Source organism: Chlorocebus sabaeus, chromosome 16 (genome assembly GCF_047675955.1).
Source record: "Chlorocebus sabaeus isolate Y175 chromosome 16, mChlSab1.0.hap1, whole genome shotgun sequence".
Taxonomy (NCBI): Eukaryota; Metazoa; Chordata; class Mammalia; order Primates; family Cercopithecidae; genus Chlorocebus; species Chlorocebus sabaeus.
This window is the reverse complement of record NC_132919.1, coordinates 4,886,802-4,904,772: the sequence shown is the minus strand read 5'-3', so window position 1 is coordinate 4,904,772 and position 17,971 is coordinate 4,886,802. Positions and strand designations below refer to the sequence as shown.

Below are 17,971 nucleotides of genomic sequence, written 5' to 3'. Positions count from 1 at the left end.
TACCTGGGGCACGATGCCCTGCTGCCCTGGCTCCTGCCGCCCCATCATGGTATAGGATTTTCCAGCCCCCGTCTGCCCATAGGCAAAGATGCACACGTTGTAGCCTTCAAAGGCGTGGAGCAGCATCTCTTCTCCAATGTCCCGATACACTTGCTGCTGAGATGCAAACTGGGGGTCCTCCGCCTAGGACAAAGCGGGGGCAGAGAAAAACAGAAGGAACCCTGGATGTCTTTATCTTTTGTGTCTGTCCGAAGAGCCTTGCTTCCATCACTGATGATTCTCCAAAGGTCCTATGTGCCCTCCCACCCTCATCATTGTCCTAATCACCCCGAGGATCCTATCCAGCCCCTGCTAGTCCTAATTACCCCAAGGGATTCTGCCTTCTTGTCATGGCCTCAATCACAGCCTAAGGGTCCTACCACCCCCATCCAGGATCATCCTCCCAATTCGGCCTGAATAATCCCCTGGGGGTCCTATTTCTCAACATGTCCCCTCCCCAGGACCTAAATCCACTGTCTCTCACTGCCCTGCTCTTCCCCCAGCCCAACAACCCACCGAAGTATGTGACCAGTAGGAGTAGTCAAAGGTGAAGCTTTTGGGGGCATCTTTGCTCTGTTTAGGATTGATGATGGCTGAGGGGCAGGAGAGGGTAAAGGAAGGAAAGTCAAGGTCAGGTACTCCCAGCCCCTGCCCATACCCCCACCAGCCCCTGGAATCCAAGCATCCCACTCCTCACCACTGCCCTGACTCATCTCTCCCCTTTAATATTCCCCACCCCCTCCAGCCACCAAAGCTAATTTTGGCTTCCTAGGACCCGCCCCCACTGAGCTGCCTCCCTGGATTGGGCAATGGAGGGCTCCAGGCCAACATTCCCCCTCCCAGAAGACTGGGAACACGGGAAAGGCCAGCCTGCCCCAGCCCCCGCCCTCACGACTAGCACCTGCTCTGTGCCCGGCACAGACCTCCTCTTAGTTTGGCCCAGCGGGACTGGCCTGTGTGGTGGGCCCGGCCTTCCCTATCTGTGCCCAGCCAGGCCCCGGGGACTCACTCACAGGTGGTGTTGCCCTGCATGCTGACCACACACTTGGCATCCTGGCTGGTCTCACGGGCGTTAAAGGGCCGAACCCTCACTGCTACTTTCACCGAGGCACCAGCCATGGCTTCAGACACTCCTGCCCTCCTCAGCTGGAGGACAGAGAAAGGAGTGGTGGGGTCAGAGCCACTGGGGGGACCCAGACATTGCCTCCCAGCTTCTTCCCAGAACCAGTCTCTTCACATCTCCCCCAGAGCCACCCAGCCTCTCGAGGACCCAGTCTTATTCCCCTGGCTTTCCTCCCAAATGTCACTGTCTTGGGAGACTCCCAAAGGTATTTCTGCCTCTCTCCCCAGCCATATTCCACCTTGCAGGAACCTGGGCGGTCTCCCCCAGAGTTACCTGGCGTCCTGGCCCCAGACCAGGGGGGCTGTATCAGTTCTCGCTGCCACTGGCCCTCGTAGGGGGAGCCCCATCCTACTACTGGGACCTGGCCACACCAGCTGGGGCTCTGGGAGATACCCTGGTTGTGGGGGAAGAGTTGTTAGGAGGCACCTGTGGCTCCAGAGACCTGTCTGGGGTTCCCAGGTTGGGGGGCCACGGTTAGGGGGGAATAGTAGGAAAAGTATGGACAGCTGCCCCTCTGGAGTGGCAGAATGCAATGTGAATCCAAGGGCAAGGACGGTGATATTTTTATTCCTCGTCACTCGCGAGTGTACTGAACGTTCAGATAGAGAAGAGAGAGAGAAAGAGGCTGGACAGAGGGCAATTCAGAGAGAGGGGCACACGGGCAGAGACGTGAGGGTGGCGGGAAGAGAGAGAGGAGGGGTAGAGAGTCACAGACACCAAGAAAATGAGAGAAATAAGACAAAAGGCAAGCCTGAGGTCATGCTATGAAGGAAAGAATGGTAGAGGAAAGGAGAAAGAGACACAGCACAGCAAACACAAGCTGTTAAAGAGGCAGGAACTCCGGGGCCAAAGCACAAACTGGGAGCCCAGAAGAGACATCAGAGAAAACTGCAAATGCAAAACCTGTTCTAAAATTCCCCACAGGGTCGGCAAGGGAGAATCTAGTTGCCACCTAAGGCCCACAGCCTCCACATGCCAGGCTGGTAGTGCGGATGGGCAAAGTCCAAGGACTGTAGGTAGGGCCCAGGACTGGGATCCATAGGGCCAGCTGTGTGGGCTTTAAGCCCCTTGCCCAGCCCCCAGCACTTCCTCCTCAGGATCCAGGACAATGGGCAGGGGAGGGTGGGGTCATCCTGTAGCCATCAGACCAACCCTCAGGGCTCCACCCTTGGGGTGCCCAGAAATACCTGTGTTTGAGGGTAGAGGGTCCCTGGGGCCTCCCTGAAAGGGAGAAAGAAAAGCAAAAGGAAGCCGGCTGGCCAGTGCCAGCCCCAGCCTGGGGCTAGTGCTATGGCGTCCACTGCCCTGGGGAAGGTGCCAGGCTGGAGCCCAGGAATGTGGGTGATCGGGTGCCCACACCCTGTGAGGAGAGGCTGAGCAGCCCACGCCCACGGACAACAGGGAGGAGAACCACGAAGAGGAATAAGGGATGCTGAGCCCCCTCCTGTGACCCCAGTGGGCCCCAAACTCCTGTCACACTGGGCCTCCCCTCACCAGCCTTCCTGGGCAGAGCATGGGAGGGTGACGAGCTGGTCTGTCCCAGGACAGGAAGGGAGTAGCTGGAATCACAGAAGCTGGCTCAGGAAGAACAGCCCTGACCCCCTAGACCCTGACCAGGGGAGGGAAGGACACTGGTGGGGATAAGCCATGGTGACGCCGTTGCTGCAGCTAATGGGACAGGGAATGGGGTAGCATGGCTGGGGGCCAGCAGGGTAAGGGAACAGAGGTAGGGACAGGGGTCAGCCGGTGCAGCTATGAAGGAGCCGTGGGGTACAAGGAGGATACTGGGCGGCTGGGTGGGGCCGCCCGGCCCGAAAGGGAGTCTTGGGCCACCTGCACCTTGCCCACCCGGCAGTTCTCACACAGGTCCCCGCCCGGCCTCTCTGGGCGGCCATGCGGACCGGTCCTCCTGTCTAGCCCTAAGCCGGCGGCCGCCCGGGCCTGGCACCTCTCTGCGCCTCCGCGGAACAAACAGCACATGATCCCGGCTCTCGAGCCTAGATCGCGCCGCCGGACCCCGGCTCCCCGCCCCCCAACCCGGCACATTCCTCCGCGGGCGTCCCTTCCCTCCCCCTTGCCCAGCCCTCACCTCGGCGCGGCGGGGCTCCCGGAGCGGCTCGGCGGAGAAGGACAAGCTTTCCGGGAAGCGTGAGGAGGCGACGGGAAGGATCCGGGGCCGGTTCGGAGCTGCCCCCGCCCCTCGCCGGGTCCCCGGGCGGCGGGCGGCGGACTCGCGCCCCGGGGGCGGCAGCAGTAGCGGCGCCAGCGGCCGGCGCCCGCCCGGGCAGCGCGAGCTGGGGCGAGAGCGAGGGGCGGGGGACGCGCGGGCGCGCGCGGAGGGGCGGGCGCGCGCCGTCCTGGGAAGGAGCCGGGAGCGACCCGGGCTACTCTTGTTAAAGGGGCAACGCTCCCGGTCTGTGGGGCCCAGCGAGCAGGGACGCGGGGACCGAGCTGCGGACGCAGAAGGGCGAGCAGATGCCGCAACCCAGGAGGGTTGCAGACGCCTGAGGAGCAGGGAAACGTCGGGGGCTGACCCGCGGGGGCACCCAGGCCCCGGCCCAGCGCAGGTCGCCGCCGTTGGAGGCGCGTCCAGGGGGCGGAGCCTCCTGCCGAGGCCCGCCCAGAAGGCGGCTCCGCTCAGGCCCCGCCCTCAGGCGAGCACCGCCCGCCGGCTCCTCCCGCGGCTCGAATCGCCGTCTCTCTCCTCCCCGCCCCGCCGAGTTCTAGAATTCGCCGCGCAGCTGCTTCAGGTGCTGGGGCCAAGTGCGACTCGGGCGCTCTGTCCCCGCCTGGCCCTCAAGTTCGGCCGCCCCGGACGCCGCCTCAGGCCCAAACAATCCCTTCAGGCCCGGGTGCCGCCTAAGGCCGGAGCTGCCCCCTCAGACGCGGGGCTCCTCTCAGGCCCCAGCCTGCCGCTCAGCCTGGGCCCACCACCTCAGGGCCCCTCTCGGGGGACGCAGCCCCCAGGCTGGGCTGCCCGGAAGGTCTGGCCGCGCCCGGTCCACCTGTCGAGGGTCCGGGTCGCCCTTTCAGGCGCCCGCCGCGCTCTCCGGCCCGGCGCTTCCCTCCAGCGGGGCTCCAGGCTCCAGGCAGCCCCTCAGCCCCAGCCTGACTCTCGGGTCCTCATCCACCCTTGCAGGCCCGGGCCGTGGCTACCCCGAAGTCAACTGTGGAGGATCCTTCCTGGCTTCCTTCAGCTCCGTCCTGCCCTTGGATCTAGGTCACCCGCTTGGGCCCCACTTATCTGAGGCCCGAATGCCCCGCAGCTCCCGCTTACCACCCCCCCCCCCAGCCCCCCGCGTTCTGCTGACCCCCCTCCGAGTCAGGACATCCCCTTTAGACCCCACTTTAGGCCCTTTCAGCTCAACTCCAACCTTTGACCTCTCTCCGCCTTTGACCTCACCTGCTTGCTTAGGCCATCCCTAGTTCCCTTGGATAAATGCTAGTTCACCTCTACAGTTCTAGCTGGCTGCTTCTGTCCTTCAGGAGCCTACAGGCACTCTCTCCTAACTTATCTAGTTTTTGTGTTTTTTGTTTGTTTGTTTGTTTGTTTGTTTGCTTTGAGACGGAGTCTTGCTTTGTCGCCCAGGCTGGAGTTCAGTGGTGCAACCTCGGCTCATGGCAACCTCCGCCTCCTGGGTTCAAGCAATTATCCTGACTCAGCCTTCTGAATAGCTGGGATTACAGGTGCACACCACCACACCCGGCTAATTTTTGTAATTTTAGTAGAGACAGGGTTTCACTGTGTTAGTCAGGCTGGTCTCAAACTCCTGACCTCAAGTGATCCGCCCACCTTGGCCTCCCAAAATACTGGGATTACAGTCTTGAGCCACCGCGCCTGGCTTTTTTTTTCTTCTTCTTAGAGACAGGGTCTCACTCTGACACCCAGGCTGGAGTGCAGTGGTGTGATCTCACCTCACTGCAGCCTTGACCTCCCAGGGCTCAGATGATACTCCCACCTCAGCCTCCCAGGTACAAGTGCACACCACCACACTTGGCTAAATTTTTTTGTATTTTTGTAGAGAGGGGTTTTTGCCATGTTGCCCAGGCTGTTCTCAAACTCCTGGGCTCAAGTGATCCACCCACTTCCACCTCCCAAATTGCTGGGATTACAGGCGTTAGCCACTCTCCCCAGCCTTAACTGCCCTTTCTCCCCACCCCAGCTGGCCTTCAGGTCATCTTTGGCTGTCCCTCATTTTAGCTATATGCAACTGACCTCCCTGCTCACCTTCCTATCCACAGGCATTCCCAACTGCCCCCTCCTTCCCTGTCACCAGTTGACCATTATGTCCACACTTAACTTTTAAAAATTTATTTATTTTTGAGACAGAGTTTCACTCTTGTTGCCCAGGCTAGAGTGCAATGGGATGATCTCTACTCACCGCAACCTCTGCCTCCCCAATTCAAGCGATTCTCCTGCCTCAGCCTCCTGAGTAGCTGGAATTACAGGCACCCGCCACCACTCAGCTAATTTTTGTATTTTTTAGTAGAGACAGGGTTTCTCCATGTTGGTCAGACTGGTCTCGAACTCCCAACCTCAGGTGATCCACCCGCCTCGGCCTCCCAGAGTGCTGGGATTACAGGCATGAGCCACCACACCCGGCCAACTTTTTTTTAAAATAGAGATGATGTCTCTCTGTGTTGCCCAGGCTGGTCTCCAACTCCTAAGGTCAGGCAATTCTCACGCCCCAGCCCCTCAAAGTGCTGGGATTACAGGTGTGAGCCACAGCGCCCAGTCCACACACTTAACTTTCACTAACCACTCAGTTGATTCATTGAGAACCCTCAATTCTGTCACTTCTCTTACCCCCAAATGCCTCTGCCCCATCCAATCTCCACTGTCATTATTTTTCAATTGTTCCATATTGCCAGTTGTCACTTAACTGCCATCTGTAAATTTCACTTATTTTGCACATTTAGCTTCAGAAGGTTTGCTTTCTCCTTTATCTTTTTACCATATCCACTTTTCCTGTGCTCACTGTCTTCAACCTAATGTTCAATTAATAGTCCAGCACTACAAATACCTTTTTCTTTTTCTTTTTTTTTTGAGATAGAGTCTTGCTCTGTTGCCAGGCTGGAGTGCACTGGTGCAATTTCAGCTCACTGCAACTTCCTACTCCCTGGTTCAAACGATTCTTCTGCCTGAGCCTCCCGAGTAGCTGGGATTAGAGGCATGCACCACCATGCCCAGCTAATTTTGTATTTTTAGTAGAGATGGGGTTTCTCCATGTTGGTCAGACTGGTCTTGAACTCCCGACCTCAGGTGATCCGCCTACCTTGGCCTCCCAAAGGGCTGGGATTACAGGCGTGCGCCACCGTGCCCAGCCGCTACAAATACCTTTTAAGCTCTCTCTTTTTTTCAGCATCCATATGTTCTTTTTCCAGTCTCTAGATCTGCTACTGGTCTCATCCCTACAGACATTATATGAATGAATGTCTTTTTTTTTTTTTTTTTTTTTTTTGTGTGTCGGAGTCTTGCTCTGTCCCCCAGGCTGGAGTGCAGTGGCATGATCTCAGCTCACTGCAACCTCCGACTCCCAGGTTCAAGCGATTCTTCTGCCTCAGCCTTGTGGGTAGCTGGGATTACAGGTGCACAGCACCACGCCCTACTAATTTTTGTATTTTTAGTAGAGATGAGGTTTCACCATATTGGCCAGGTTGGTCTCGAACTCCTGACCTCATGATCCGCCTGCCTTGGCCTCCCAAAGTGCTGGGATTACAGGCGTGAGCCACCATGCCTAGCAGGAATGAATGACTTCTTTTCCATTATCCTCCCAGCACCAAAAAGGAAACTAGCTACCCAGCCCAGTCCAGTCATGCAGGTGCAGGATGATGGAGGCAACCTCATCCCCTTTGCCAAGTGAGTCCTCCCACTGGGTGGGGAGCATGGGGAGGGGATGGAGGGAATATTGCATGCCTGGGTCCTTCCCTAAGAGGATTAGAAAATAAAGAATAGGAAATGCAATGCCTGGTCTCAGGGGATTGATGATTCATTAATTTATTCAACAAATAGTTTGAACACAACAATGTTCCAGGGACTGTATTAGGCACTGGGGATTCAGCAATTAGCAGGATAGAGGTCCTGCTCTTGTAGAGCTTACATTCTAGAGAGGGGAACACATTCTAGAATGTGTAAACAAATAAAATTTCAGTTAATGATGGGTACTATTAAAACACAGGGCCAGGTGTGGTGGCTGACTCCTGTAATCCCAGCACTTTGGGAGGCCGAGGCGGGCGGATCACCTGCGATCAGGAGTTCGAGACCAGCCTGGCCAACATGGCAAAACCCCATCTCTACTAGAAATACAAAAATTAGCCAGGCACGGTGGTGCTCGCCTGTAATCCCAGCTACTCGAGAGGCTGAGGCATGAGAATCGCTTGAACCTGGGAGGCGGAGGTTGCCGTGAGCTAAGATCGTGCTATTGCACTCCAGCCTGGGCGACAAAAGCGAAATGCCATCTCAAATAAATAAATAAAATTATGAATTTTTTTGTGATTTTTTTTTTTTTCTTTGTGAGACGGAGTCTCGCTCCGTCCCCCAGGCTGGAGTGCAGTGGCGCCATCTCGGCTCACTGCAAGCTCCGCCTCCTGGGTTCCCACCATTCTCCTGCCTCAGCCTCCTGAGTAGCTGGGACTACAGGCACCTGCCACCGCGCCCAGCTAATTTTTTGTATTTTTAATAGAGACGGGGTTTCACCATGGTCTCTATCTCCTGACCTTGTGATCCACCCGCCTTGGCCTCCCAAAGTTCTGGGATTACAGGCGTGAGCCACCACGCCTGGCCTTTTTTTCTTTTTTGAGACGGAGTTTCTCCCTTGTTGCCCAGGCTGGAGTACTATGGCGCGATCTTGGCTCACTGCAACCTCCACCCTCTGGCAGGATTCTCCTGCCTCAGCCTCCCAAGTAGCTGAGATTACAGGTGCCTGCCATCACACCTGGCTAATTTTTTGTAGTTTTAGTAGAGGCGGGGTTTCAACATGTTGGCCAGGCTGATCTTGGACTTCAGATCTCAAGTGATCCACTCACACTGGCCTCCCAAAGTGTTGGGATTACAGGCGTGAGCCATCATGCCCGGCCAGTGTTAGTGTACTTTATGTGTGGCCCAAGACAATTTTTCTTCTTCCAATGTGGCCCAGGAAGCCAAAAGATTGGATATCCCCAGTATAGAGCTTAGACTCAGTGAGATCTGAGGGTCAAACTACAACCAATCTCCACCCTCAACCCAGCTTCAATTTCCTTTCAAGGCAGAGGCCTTACCACCTTCTTCAGCTAAAGTAGTTAAGAGAGAACACGGCCTGAGGGAACCTGGGCAGCTTTATAGTCCCACGGAAAGATGGCCCTTGAATCCTTCGGGTAAGTAGATTGCTGTAAGGGAAGAGCCAGACCTGAGCCTACCTTGTCCTCCCCTCAGGTGTTCCAGGGTGGTCAGCCGATCTCCACCACCAAGGTTGCCTTCCCAGAGCCTCAGACTCATGCCCCAGCGTTATGGAGATGTCTTCTGGAAGAACCTTAGTCAAAGGCCCAGGTGAGTAGAGGAGAAAATGGATACCAGCTGGATGTGGTCTTAACTGGATTAAACTACCATAAACCCATATAGCAATAGGCCCTAGTCTGGGGTTAATTTCCCACTGGCTGGTGGACATTGTAGCTCCTAATGACAGAAAGGAGGTTGGGAGAGATTATTGAAGCAGCAATATGGATGGACGTGTCCCCTCTGCACTTATAGCCCCCTTTTTGTTCTTCACAGCCTCACTTGGCTGGAGGAGCAGCACATTCCACCCATGCTGGTAAGATAGACCCTCTGCCTTCAACAGTTCTCTGTTAAAACTGCACCCACTGCTATCCTGTCCCAAGCTCTCCTCATCACTGCTTCCCTATGGTATTCCCCAACCAGTGCACTTCCTTTCTATGAATCAGTCATCATGTTTTCGAGATATCACAGGGGTCTTCCTAAGACCCCGGACTCCCTACCTAGTTCAATCCAAGCTCCCTTGAGAGAGCCAGTTCTTTTTTCTAGCTCTTTTTCCCCATTCTCTGGCACAGAGAGCCACTGGTTGCTCCCAGCTTGGTCTGTATCCTCCTGAGCAGCTCCCACCCCCTGAAATGCTTTGGAGAAGAAAGAAGAGGAGGCCATGTTTGGAGAGAATGCAGCAGCAGGGGCTTGGGGGGGTCCCCGCCCGGGTGAGGGCTGTCACTTACCACCTGGAGGACCTAAGAAGGCGTCAGAGCATCATCAATGAGTAAGGAAGGGAGACATCTAGGTTCTGGCAGTCATGCAGGATTTGGGGGCAGAACAGTTTGAGCTAAGGAAGGGGTTGAGAGCTTTGAGGGGAGGTTTGAGGGGAGCTTTGAGGGGAGACTGCTTGGGAGGAAGCTGTGGGCTTTGGTGTGATTGAGACAGATTTCTGTAATATGAAAAGGAGGAGGGAATTGCGGTAAGGAGGATGAGCCACTTGAGCTGGAAGGAGTAGAAACTGGATCACTGAAGACAGGAAAGCAAACCGTAGAACTGGAGGACAGTGGGGAGGCTGGGGTCACCTCTGGGTTCCTAGACAATATGCTTCAGTCTGAGGGGAGCAGAAAATTGGGAGTGGAGAGTTAGAGGTCAAATGACAACTCCCTGGAGTCCCAGCAGGAAGTATTTCAGAACAGAAAGGTGAAGAATGGAGAGACAGGAAGCCTGGTCTCCAGGTACTTCTCTCCTCAGCCTAAAGTCTCCACAGACTGAAGAAGGCCCAGTGGGGCAGCTCTGGGGCTGCATCTGAGCCAGTGGTGCTTGGCGAAGAGGGCTGTGGATTTCCCAGCACCGATGAATACCCTGATCTGGAAGAGGAGAGGGCAACCTATCCACAGGAAGAGAACAGTTTTCTCACTCCTGGCAGGGCCCAGGTATTGTTGGAGTGGAACTGGGTGGAGTGAGAGGGAGTGACGTGGGTTTCTGGTGTTGCATGGAGATGCAGTAGAAGCTGAGAGCCAGGTTGGAGAGCTGGATTTGAGAGGAACAAAAATAACGTAGCTGAGAGCCAGAGACTTTGAGGTACCTAAGCTTGGGTACTAGGAAATCTGGAAAAAAGACCTACTTTTCCATTCTCGTTTTCAATTTCTCTCATCTTTACAGCTGCTTTGGTCTCCCTGGAGTCCCCTGGGTCAGGAGGCAGCTTGTGCCTCCAGGCAGCTGCACTCTCTGGCCTCCTTCAGCACGGTCACAGCCAGGAGGAACCCCCTTCACAATCCCTGGGGGATGCAGTTGGCAGCGTCTGAAGAGTAAAGAGAAACCACCGATGCCGAGATACTGGTGGTGCCCCAGGGACCCAAGACTAGTTCCGTCATTAGAGTCACCCCCATTGCTGACATGAAGGCGTTTCCCCTTCCTTAGCCTCTCCAATTGCCTTTCCCATCCTCTGAACTAGGCATTAACAACCCCCCTGGGCTCCCAAATCAACCCACCGCTCTCACAGGAGCACCCCAAGTCCTGTTTTCCTCCAGGCCCCGCCCCTGGCCTTGTGTTCTCTCTGCTCTGTTATTAAAAAGCAAGCAAGTGGAGCCCGAGTTGTCTTTCTTCTTGGGATGCAGCGATGGAGAGGCCAATGGGGAAGGAGGGCTCCTTTCGCTTTCTCGAGGACTCAGCTACAATGAAGTCGGGCTGGGTCCCCAAATTCAAGGAGTCTTGTCCGAGGCGAGAAGGGTCCTGCTCCCAGTCCTGTGTTCCTCGCCCGGCCCCTCGGGTTCCAGCACCGGTCGGCCGCCCCTGCCCCGTTCTCTCGGACTGGGAGTTCGTCGGCCGAGCTTCCGCCTCCAGGACCCTGGAATCCTGCCCCTCAGCGCTGCTGCCCTTTTGGGGACTTCCCAGTAGTATGTCCCTCGGCCTGGCTCAGAGCCTCAGAAGCCGAGTCCCTCTGCCCAGCGCCCCACCCAGAACCCCACGTGTGCTGACCCCAGGTTCCCTTCCTGACCCCCATCCCCTTAATTGGGAAGCCCCGCCCCGTGCGCAGTGACGTCGGACGCCGCTGTCAGCCGGCGCTGGGGGGGGGTCGGTGTGGGGTAGAATGGCCGCTGCCGCCGTCACCCGCGGGACCCCGGGAGGTAAGAGCCAGGGCCTCTCGCCCGCCTCTCCGCCCCCGCGCCAGGGGGCGCAGCTCCTCCAGGCCCTGACGCGGAGCGCCGCGCCGGGGACCACCGTCCCTCCTCCCCGTTCGCCCTCACCTCCCGCTTCCGTCCTCCTCCCCCGCGCCAGGGGGCGCCGCTCATCGCAGGGCCCCACGGCGGACCAGCGCGTGCCGGGGACTGTCCCGGAGACCCCCGCACCCGGCACCCGCACTGTCCCTCGCCCACCGCGTGCCCGCGGACTCTGCTCCCGGCTTCTCCAGAACATCCCTCTATGCGGGCGGGACCCTCCCACCTCGAAGGTTCTCCTGGGACCACCACTCCGCCGGGGGGCCGCCCAGAGTGCCAAGTGTCCGATCCGGCGCCGCCCAAGTGCGGCCCAAGGACCCGCTCCCGCTCTGCACCCTGGCAGACTGCCTTAGCCGGGACTGCGCACCTGCGCCCTGGGGCGGAGTCCTTACCCCAACCCCAGCTTCACTGCACACAGTCGAGCCCGACGGGCCTCCTCCCATCTCCATCCTGGACACCTGGCGGAGCCCGTGCTGAGAGCCTCCTCCAGCTCCCATCTGTTCCCCCAGAAGGGCGGGGGGCTCAGGCTGGAGCCAGAGCGGTAGATGGGGTAGGCTAGGCCTGGAGGCCAGGGGAGGCAGAGGCGTTTGGGGAGAGGGAGGTAGAGAAGGCTGTCAGCTGGAGGGCGGGTGGTCCTGAGGGTGGGAATCTGGGTATCTGGCCCAGATTCTGTCAGGTCCTAACCAACCTGGAGGAGAGAATAGGTTAGGCTCAGTTATCAGATCTGCCCTTCCCCCTTGGAAAAATCAAATAGAGAAGGAACTCAGGGCGTGTCTTCTAAAGGCCTAGCTCTCTACCGGAGGTAGAATCTCCTGCCCTGCCCCCAGGATCCTGGCTGTCTCGCCAAACCATCCTCCAAGGACCGGATGGCCTGAGTCCCAACCCCCAGGACCTGACCCAGCCATAGCCCCAGTCTGTGCAAAAGCTCAAGCTTTAGGGCCTCTGAGGCCCCAGACCTGCCTGTCTTCTCCCCTCCCCCACCCCAACCCATTTCTTCCTGCTCACTCTTTCTGTCCAGTCTCCTCACTCATATGGACTCTGGGCATCGTGTCTGGTTCTCCCTTCTACTGTCACATCACAGTCAGCCCCTCCCTCCCTTTCCTCATCCTTCCCAGATACTATGACCCAGTTCTATACTCACTCCCCACCTCATACTTCTCATCCTGGATTAATGTGGGGGTTTCTGCCATGACCTTGTTCTCTCCCTTCCCAGCACAGACTCCCCCTCCCCCCGGCCCCTCAGGCCGGGGGTGACCTTGCCCCCCGGAACCCTCACCATGAATACCAAGGACACCACCGAGGTTGCTGGTAAGTTCACAAAGCAGGTTCCCAATGTGGCCACAGCCTTTCGTTCTCCCCATGCCTTAGTAGCCCTCTAATTCTTGGATTCCTTGTTCTCCTTAGTGAGGTTTCAGTTCTCCCCAGTGCTCTGTATTGCCTTCAGCCCTTTCCCCTTGGACAGGGATGCCCCGGGGTAGCACACTAAACCCTCCCTTCTAATTCCCTCTAGAAAACAGCCACCACCTGAAGATCTTTCTCCCCAAGAAGCTGCTGGAGTGTCTTCCTCGCTGCCCGCTGCTGCCTCCAGAGAGGCTACGGTGGAATACAAATGAGGTTTTCTAGGGAGGCTGGGGGTTGGGGCCCAGCAAGACCTAGTAGGCTGGAGGAGGGTGAGTGGGGGGTCTTTCCGTGTCTCTCGACACTCTTAACTGCAGAGCACCATTCTGAGCTCTTTGGGGATCATAGGAGAGGTATAAAGAACATGGATCTTGGCCAGGTGCGGTGGCTCACGCCTGTAAGCCCAGCACTTTGGGAGGCTGAGGCGGGTGGATCACCTGAGGTCAGGAGTTCAAGACCAGCCTGGCCAACATGGTGGAACCTGTCTCTACTAAAATTACAAAAAATCAGCCAGGCGTGGTGATGTGCGGCTGTATTCCCAGCTACTTGGGAGGCTGAGGCAGGAGAATCATTTGAGCCAGGGAGGCGGAGGCTGCAGTGAGCCGAGATTGCGCCACTGCACTACAGCCTGGGCGACAGAGCGAGACTCTGTCTCAAAAAAAAAAAAAAAAAAAAAAAAGACATGGATCTTGTAGGAGCCCTCTTTTCCATGGCATAGCCCCCTGGTAAAAACAAAGGCTACTGCCAATAAAATACTAGGCACTGTGCTGAACACTTGGCCGGCCTTGTCTCGTTTAATCCTCTAAGGATGCTACAGAGCAAGCCCTGTTATTGCTCCTATGTTATTGATGAGGAAACTGATTTACCTCATAGTTTATCTAACTTACTCCAGAGCCCCCCCTCCCTTTTTTGTTTTGAGATGGAGTCTCACTCTTGTTGCCCAGGCTGGAGTGCAATGGCACGGTGATCTCAGCTCACTGCAACCCCTGCCTCCTGGGTTCAAACGATTCTCCTGCCTCAGCCTCCCAAGTAGCTGGGATTACAGGCGTGTGCCACCATGTTGGTCAGGCTGGTCTCAAACTCCTGACCTCAGGTGATCGTTCTGTTTTGGCCTCCCCAAGTGCTGGGATTACAGGTGTGAGCCACCGAGTTCGGCTTTTTTTTTTTTTTTTTTTTGAGATGGAGTCTCACTCTGTCGCCCAGGCTGGAGTGCAGTGGTGCGCGGTCTTGGCTCACTGCAACCTCCGCCTCCCAGGTTCAAGTGATTCTTCTGCCTCAGCCTCCCGAGTAGCTGGGACTACAGGCGCACCACCACACCCAGCTAATTTTTGTATTTTTAGTAGAGACAGGGTTTCACTAGGTTGGCCAGGCTGGTCTCGAACACTGGACCTAGTGATCCACCCGCCTCGGCCTCCTACAGTGCTGGGATTACAGGCATGAGCCACCATGCCTGGCCGGAACCTTTGTTCTTAACCACCACTGATACTGGCTCCTTCTGGAGGGGGCACAGTCCTTGTGTACACACCTTCTGTATTCTGCATACTTAGTGTCTTGTATGTAGTTGGTTGTTAATATTTATCAATTTGATGTCAGAAGAGAACTGTCAGTAAAAGGGTGTGCATATGTGTGTATGTGTGATTGTTGTGCTCTAGAGCCTTTAGGAAGGGCCAGTGTGGTCAGCAGGGCTTCATGGAGCATCTGAAAAGGGGTTTGGTTTATGGAATGGCTAGGATTTCCAGACACGGACAGGTGTGCACATGGTACCTGCCTTGTAGGGCACTAACATGCAGGAGGTAACTGTTCAAAGCATGTTCAGGAAGGAATCAATGGACCCATCTGGTAGGAATTGTAGGAGCAGTATGGGTAAATAGTGGGCACAGTGAAAGTTTGATCCCTTGTTGGGGAGAACCTTGGAGTCAGGCTAAAGAATCTGAAATTCCAGGCCGGGCGTGGTGGCTCAAGCCTGTAATCCCAGCACTTTGGGAGGCTGAGACGGGTGGATCACGAGGTCGGGAGATCGAGACCAGCCTGGCTAACACGGTGAAACCCCATCTCTACTAAAAAATACAAAAAACTAGCCGGACGAGGTGGTGGGCGCCTGTAGTCCCAGCTACTCGGGAGGCTGAGGCAGGAGAATGGCATAAACCCGGAAGGCGGAGCTTGCAGTGAGCTGAGATCCGGCCATTGCACTCCAGCCTGGGCGACAGAGCGAGACTCCGTCTCAAAAAAAAAAAAAAATTAAAGAATCTGAAATTCCTGCCAGGCACGGTGGCTCACGCCTGTAATCCCAGCACTTTGGGAGGCCAAGGCAGGCGGATCATGAGGTCAGGTGATCGAGACCAGCCTGGTTAACACGGTGAAACCCTGTCTCTACTAAAAATACAAAAAATTAGCCAGGCGTGGTGGCGGGTGCCTGTAGTCCCAGTTACTCGGGAGGCTGAGGCAGGAGAATGGTGTGAACCCAGGAGGTGGAGCTTGCAGTGAGCTGAGATCACGCCACTGCACTCCAGCCTGGGCGACAGAGCGAGACTCTGTCTCAATCAATCAATCAATCAATCAATAAAAGAATCTGAAATTCCTGGCAGTGTCAAACTACTGAAATTTAGGAAGGGGCACAGAGGCCAAGCGTGGTGGCTCACGCCTATAATCCCAGCACTTTGGGAGGCCAAGGCGGGTGGATCACCTGAGGTCTGAAGTTCGAGATCAGCCTGAGCAATGTGGAGAAACCCCATCTCTACTCAAAACAAAACAAAACAAAACAAACAACAAAATTACCTGGGTGTGGTAGCGCATGCCTATAATCCCAGCTACTTGGGAGGCTGAGGCAGGAGAACTGCTTGAACCTGGGAGGCAGAGGTTGCAGTGAGCTGAGATCGCGTCATTGCACTCCAGCCTGGGCAACAAAAGTGAAACTCCATCTCAAAAGAAAAGAAAAGAAAAAAAAAGCAAGGGGCACAGAAATGAGATTTTTGGGGAGTAAAATAATTCACAGTATGATGAATGGACGATGAAGAATGTGGGCCTGCCCCCAAGATAAAGGCCCCAGGTGGGAGTAAGGGAAGGATAAAATGTTAGACTTTTGTCTTAGGACAAAAGAGGGGTTCTTAGGAGGGCAGTGGGTCTTGCTGGGTCCAGATACCTAGAAGCATCCTCCACTAGCTGCCACAATTCAGCAGAGAGAGACACTGACAGGATGACCAAGAGGTCAGGCTGAGACTATGAAGGAGACACCCACCTGAGTGCCTACTCTTCTACAGGAGATTGCATCCTACCTGATCACCTTTGAGAAGCATGATGAGTGGCTGTCTTGTGCCCCAAAGACAAGGTGAGAAAGTTTGAGAACGTGGGGGAGTGGCAGGGGTTCTGGGTTCTGTTCACAGAATTCCAGGGCAACCCTTCCCTTCACAGGCCTCAGAATGGCTCCATCATCCTCTACAATCGCAAGAAGGTGAAATATCGGAAGGACGGTTACCTCTGGAAGAAGCGGAAGGATGGGAAGACCACCCGAGAGGACCACATGAAGCTGAAGGTCCAGGGCATGGAGGTAAGAGAGTCAGACATTCAGCTCATCTTCCTGAGCCTGCCCTCCTCCACCCTTAGCTGGACTGTAGCCCTACCAGGGCTTGGCGGCATTGTCCACCTCAGCCCCCTCCCAGTTACTCTTCCCTTCTCACTCACTCTGGGTCGGCTGACATTGCTTTGGCCACTCTCCACTTCCCATTTCCCTCCAGGCCGTAGGCCATGCCTCTCTTCCAGAACACTGATGCCCAGGCCGCTCACTGCTCTTGTGTTTCCCTCAGAGATCCCAGCAGTGATGCTCTCAGCACAGGTTTCTCTTCCCCAGATCACTGCCCCTCATCTCAGATGCGTTCTTGCTCTGCCGTCTGGTTTCTAGATAGTCCCATATCTCAAATCTGGTCCTCACTGTAAGGCCCCAGCCCCACTGCTCATCTATGACTCAGGGCTGCTGGGCTTCAAAAGGGATGGGGACTAGGTGGGGGCGAGGGTGGGGGAAGGGTTGAAGAGGAACTGGTGGAAAGATTGGGATTCCTGCAAAGGGACTGAACAGAGGAAGAGTTGGGGAGCAGACTAGCCCTCCCCCCACCCCAGCCTGTCTCCTGGCAGTGTCTCTATGGCTGCTACGTTCACTCTTCCATCGTCCCCACATTCCATCGGCGCTGCTACTGGCTGCTCCAGGTAAGGACGGAAGAGCCCAGGGAGCCACAGTCTTCCTGGTTTTTTGAGGGTCTGAAAGAAGGAAGTGAAAGGATGACTAAGTTCTGAGTGAGGAAAGGAGCCTGGGAAGAAGAGAAAGGGGCTTGGGGATGGAGAGAGTCAGAAATTGGGGGTGAGGTTAGGAGGGTGCCCAGGAAGAAGTGAGGATTAGGAAGCTGAGCACCTGGACCTCAGGACCCCATGGCTCTGTGTGTCCCCTTATGCTCTCAGAACCCTGACATCGTCCTTGTGCACTACCTGAACGTCCCAGCCCTGGAGGACTGTGGAAAGGGCTGCAGCCCCATCTTTTGTTCCATCAGCAGCGACCGTCGAGAGTGGCTGAAGTGGTCCCGGGAGGAGTTGTTGGGACAGCTGAAGCCCATGTGTAAGGCAGCAGGGTGGGGATAGAGCTCCCAGGGGAGAGTAGAAACAGGGCTCCCAGCGGGGCCATGGTTCTGGACCCAAAGCCTGAGGGCTGATCGTCTCCCTCCAAGCTGGGAGGGTGCTAGGATTCCTGGCGTGTTCTCAGGTATTAGAATACGGAGAAAGGACTAAAGCGACATGTCTGAGCAGTCTTGAGGCTGCTGGCCTCTGTTCACCTGGCCAGAAGTCTTGAAGCGTGTCAGGTGCTTGGAGGAGCCATCAAGGTACTCTGGGGCCTGTTTCGTGGGGGTCCCACAGCACTTCCCCCTAACTTCTCTAGTTCATGGCATCAAGTGGAGCTGTGGGAATGGAACAGAGGAGTTCTCTGTAGAACAGCTGGTGCAGCAGATTTTGGACACCCATCCAACCAAGCCTGCGCCCCGAACCCACGCCTGCCTCTGCAGTGGGGGACTTGGTAAGTTACTGCCTGACCTTTTGGCTGTCTTCCCACCAAGCCACCCTGCTCTTACGCAAGCCAGGGGGATATCCGTCTTGATGGGATTTGCATGCTGATTTGCAGGTCTTTTGCATGTCCCAGAAAGATGAGCCAAATGAACAGAGATGTTCCCATCTGGGTGCACACTGGCTTCAGCCTTGCAC

General features: G+C 56.0%; 3 protein-coding genes and 1 pseudogene across 15 annotated transcripts in view; 2 read left to right on the top strand and 2 right to left on the bottom strand.

Moving 5' to 3' along the window:
- KIF1C (kinesin family member 1C) overlaps nucleotides 1-3,360 on the bottom strand; it is a 29,890-nt gene extending 26,530 nt beyond the window's left edge. Inside the window, exons 1-5 of the mRNA XM_037987409.2 lie at nucleotides 3,252-3,360; nucleotides 1,436-1,556; nucleotides 1,053-1,185; nucleotides 556-632; nucleotides 4-183 (exon numbers count right to left, since the gene is read on the bottom strand). Of these exons, the coding sequence (XP_037843337.1) occupies nucleotides 4-183; nucleotides 556-632; nucleotides 1,053-1,158 (363 nt within the window). The 5' untranslated portion in view covers nucleotides 1,159-1,185; nucleotides 1,436-1,556; nucleotides 3,252-3,360. The remainder of the gene's footprint in view (nucleotides 1-3; nucleotides 184-555; nucleotides 633-1,052; nucleotides 1,186-1,435; nucleotides 1,557-3,251) is intronic.
- A 292-nt stretch (nucleotides 3,361-3,652) lies between these two features.
- INCA1 (inhibitor of CDK, cyclin A1 interacting protein 1) lies at nucleotides 3,653-10,705 on the top strand. Of its 4 annotated transcripts, none has more exons than XM_073004623.1 (7): nucleotides 3,653-3,912; nucleotides 6,941-7,022; nucleotides 8,574-8,687; nucleotides 8,910-8,949; nucleotides 9,251-9,402; nucleotides 9,886-10,051; nucleotides 10,281-10,705. In XM_073004623.1, the coding sequence occupies exons 2-7, from the start codon at nucleotides 6,979-6,981 to the stop codon at nucleotides 10,428-10,430; spliced, it is 666 nt and encodes a 221-aa protein (XP_072860724.1). In that variant the 5' UTR covers nucleotides 3,653-3,912; nucleotides 6,941-6,978; the 3' UTR covers nucleotides 10,431-10,705. The 4 variants fall into 4 exon arrangements, with proteins under 4 accessions (XP_072860724.1, XP_008008179.1, XP_008008178.1 ...); XM_008009988.3 differs by having other exon boundaries at nucleotides 9,206-9,402; XM_008009987.3 differs by lacking the exon at nucleotides 3,653-3,912 and having other exon boundaries at nucleotides 6,508-7,022.
- Nucleotides 7,970-11,885, bottom strand: LOC119620250 (uncharacterized; annotated as a pseudogene). The gene is made up of 3 exons (XR_012088726.1): nucleotides 10,610-11,885; nucleotides 10,243-10,419; nucleotides 7,970-10,148 (listed from the first exon to the last, which is right to left on the bottom strand). The product of XR_012088726.1 is annotated as an uncharacterized protein (transcript).
- Nucleotides 11,140-17,971, top strand: part of CAMTA2 (calmodulin binding transcription activator 2) — a 20,562-nt gene continuing 13,730 nt past the window's right edge. For 2 of the 9 annotated variants that reach the window (XM_008009994.3, XM_008009992.3), the window contains exons 1-8: nucleotides 11,414-11,885; nucleotides 12,549-12,643; nucleotides 12,846-12,949; nucleotides 15,991-16,058; nucleotides 16,142-16,277; nucleotides 16,844-16,930; nucleotides 17,180-17,333; nucleotides 17,652-17,786. In XM_008009994.3, the coding sequence (XP_008008185.3) occupies nucleotides 11,881-11,885; nucleotides 12,549-12,643; nucleotides 12,846-12,949; nucleotides 15,991-16,058; nucleotides 16,142-16,277; nucleotides 16,844-16,930; nucleotides 17,180-17,333; nucleotides 17,652-17,786 (784 nt within the window). In that variant the 5' untranslated portion in view covers nucleotides 11,414-11,880. Of the gene's footprint in view, nucleotides 11,246-11,413; nucleotides 11,886-12,548; nucleotides 12,644-12,845; nucleotides 12,950-15,990; nucleotides 16,059-16,141; nucleotides 16,278-16,843; nucleotides 16,931-17,179; nucleotides 17,334-17,651; nucleotides 17,787-17,971 lie in introns of those variants that run through there. The other 7 variants (XM_008009998.3, XM_008009996.3, XM_008009993.3 and 4 more) reach the window with 7 other exon arrangements.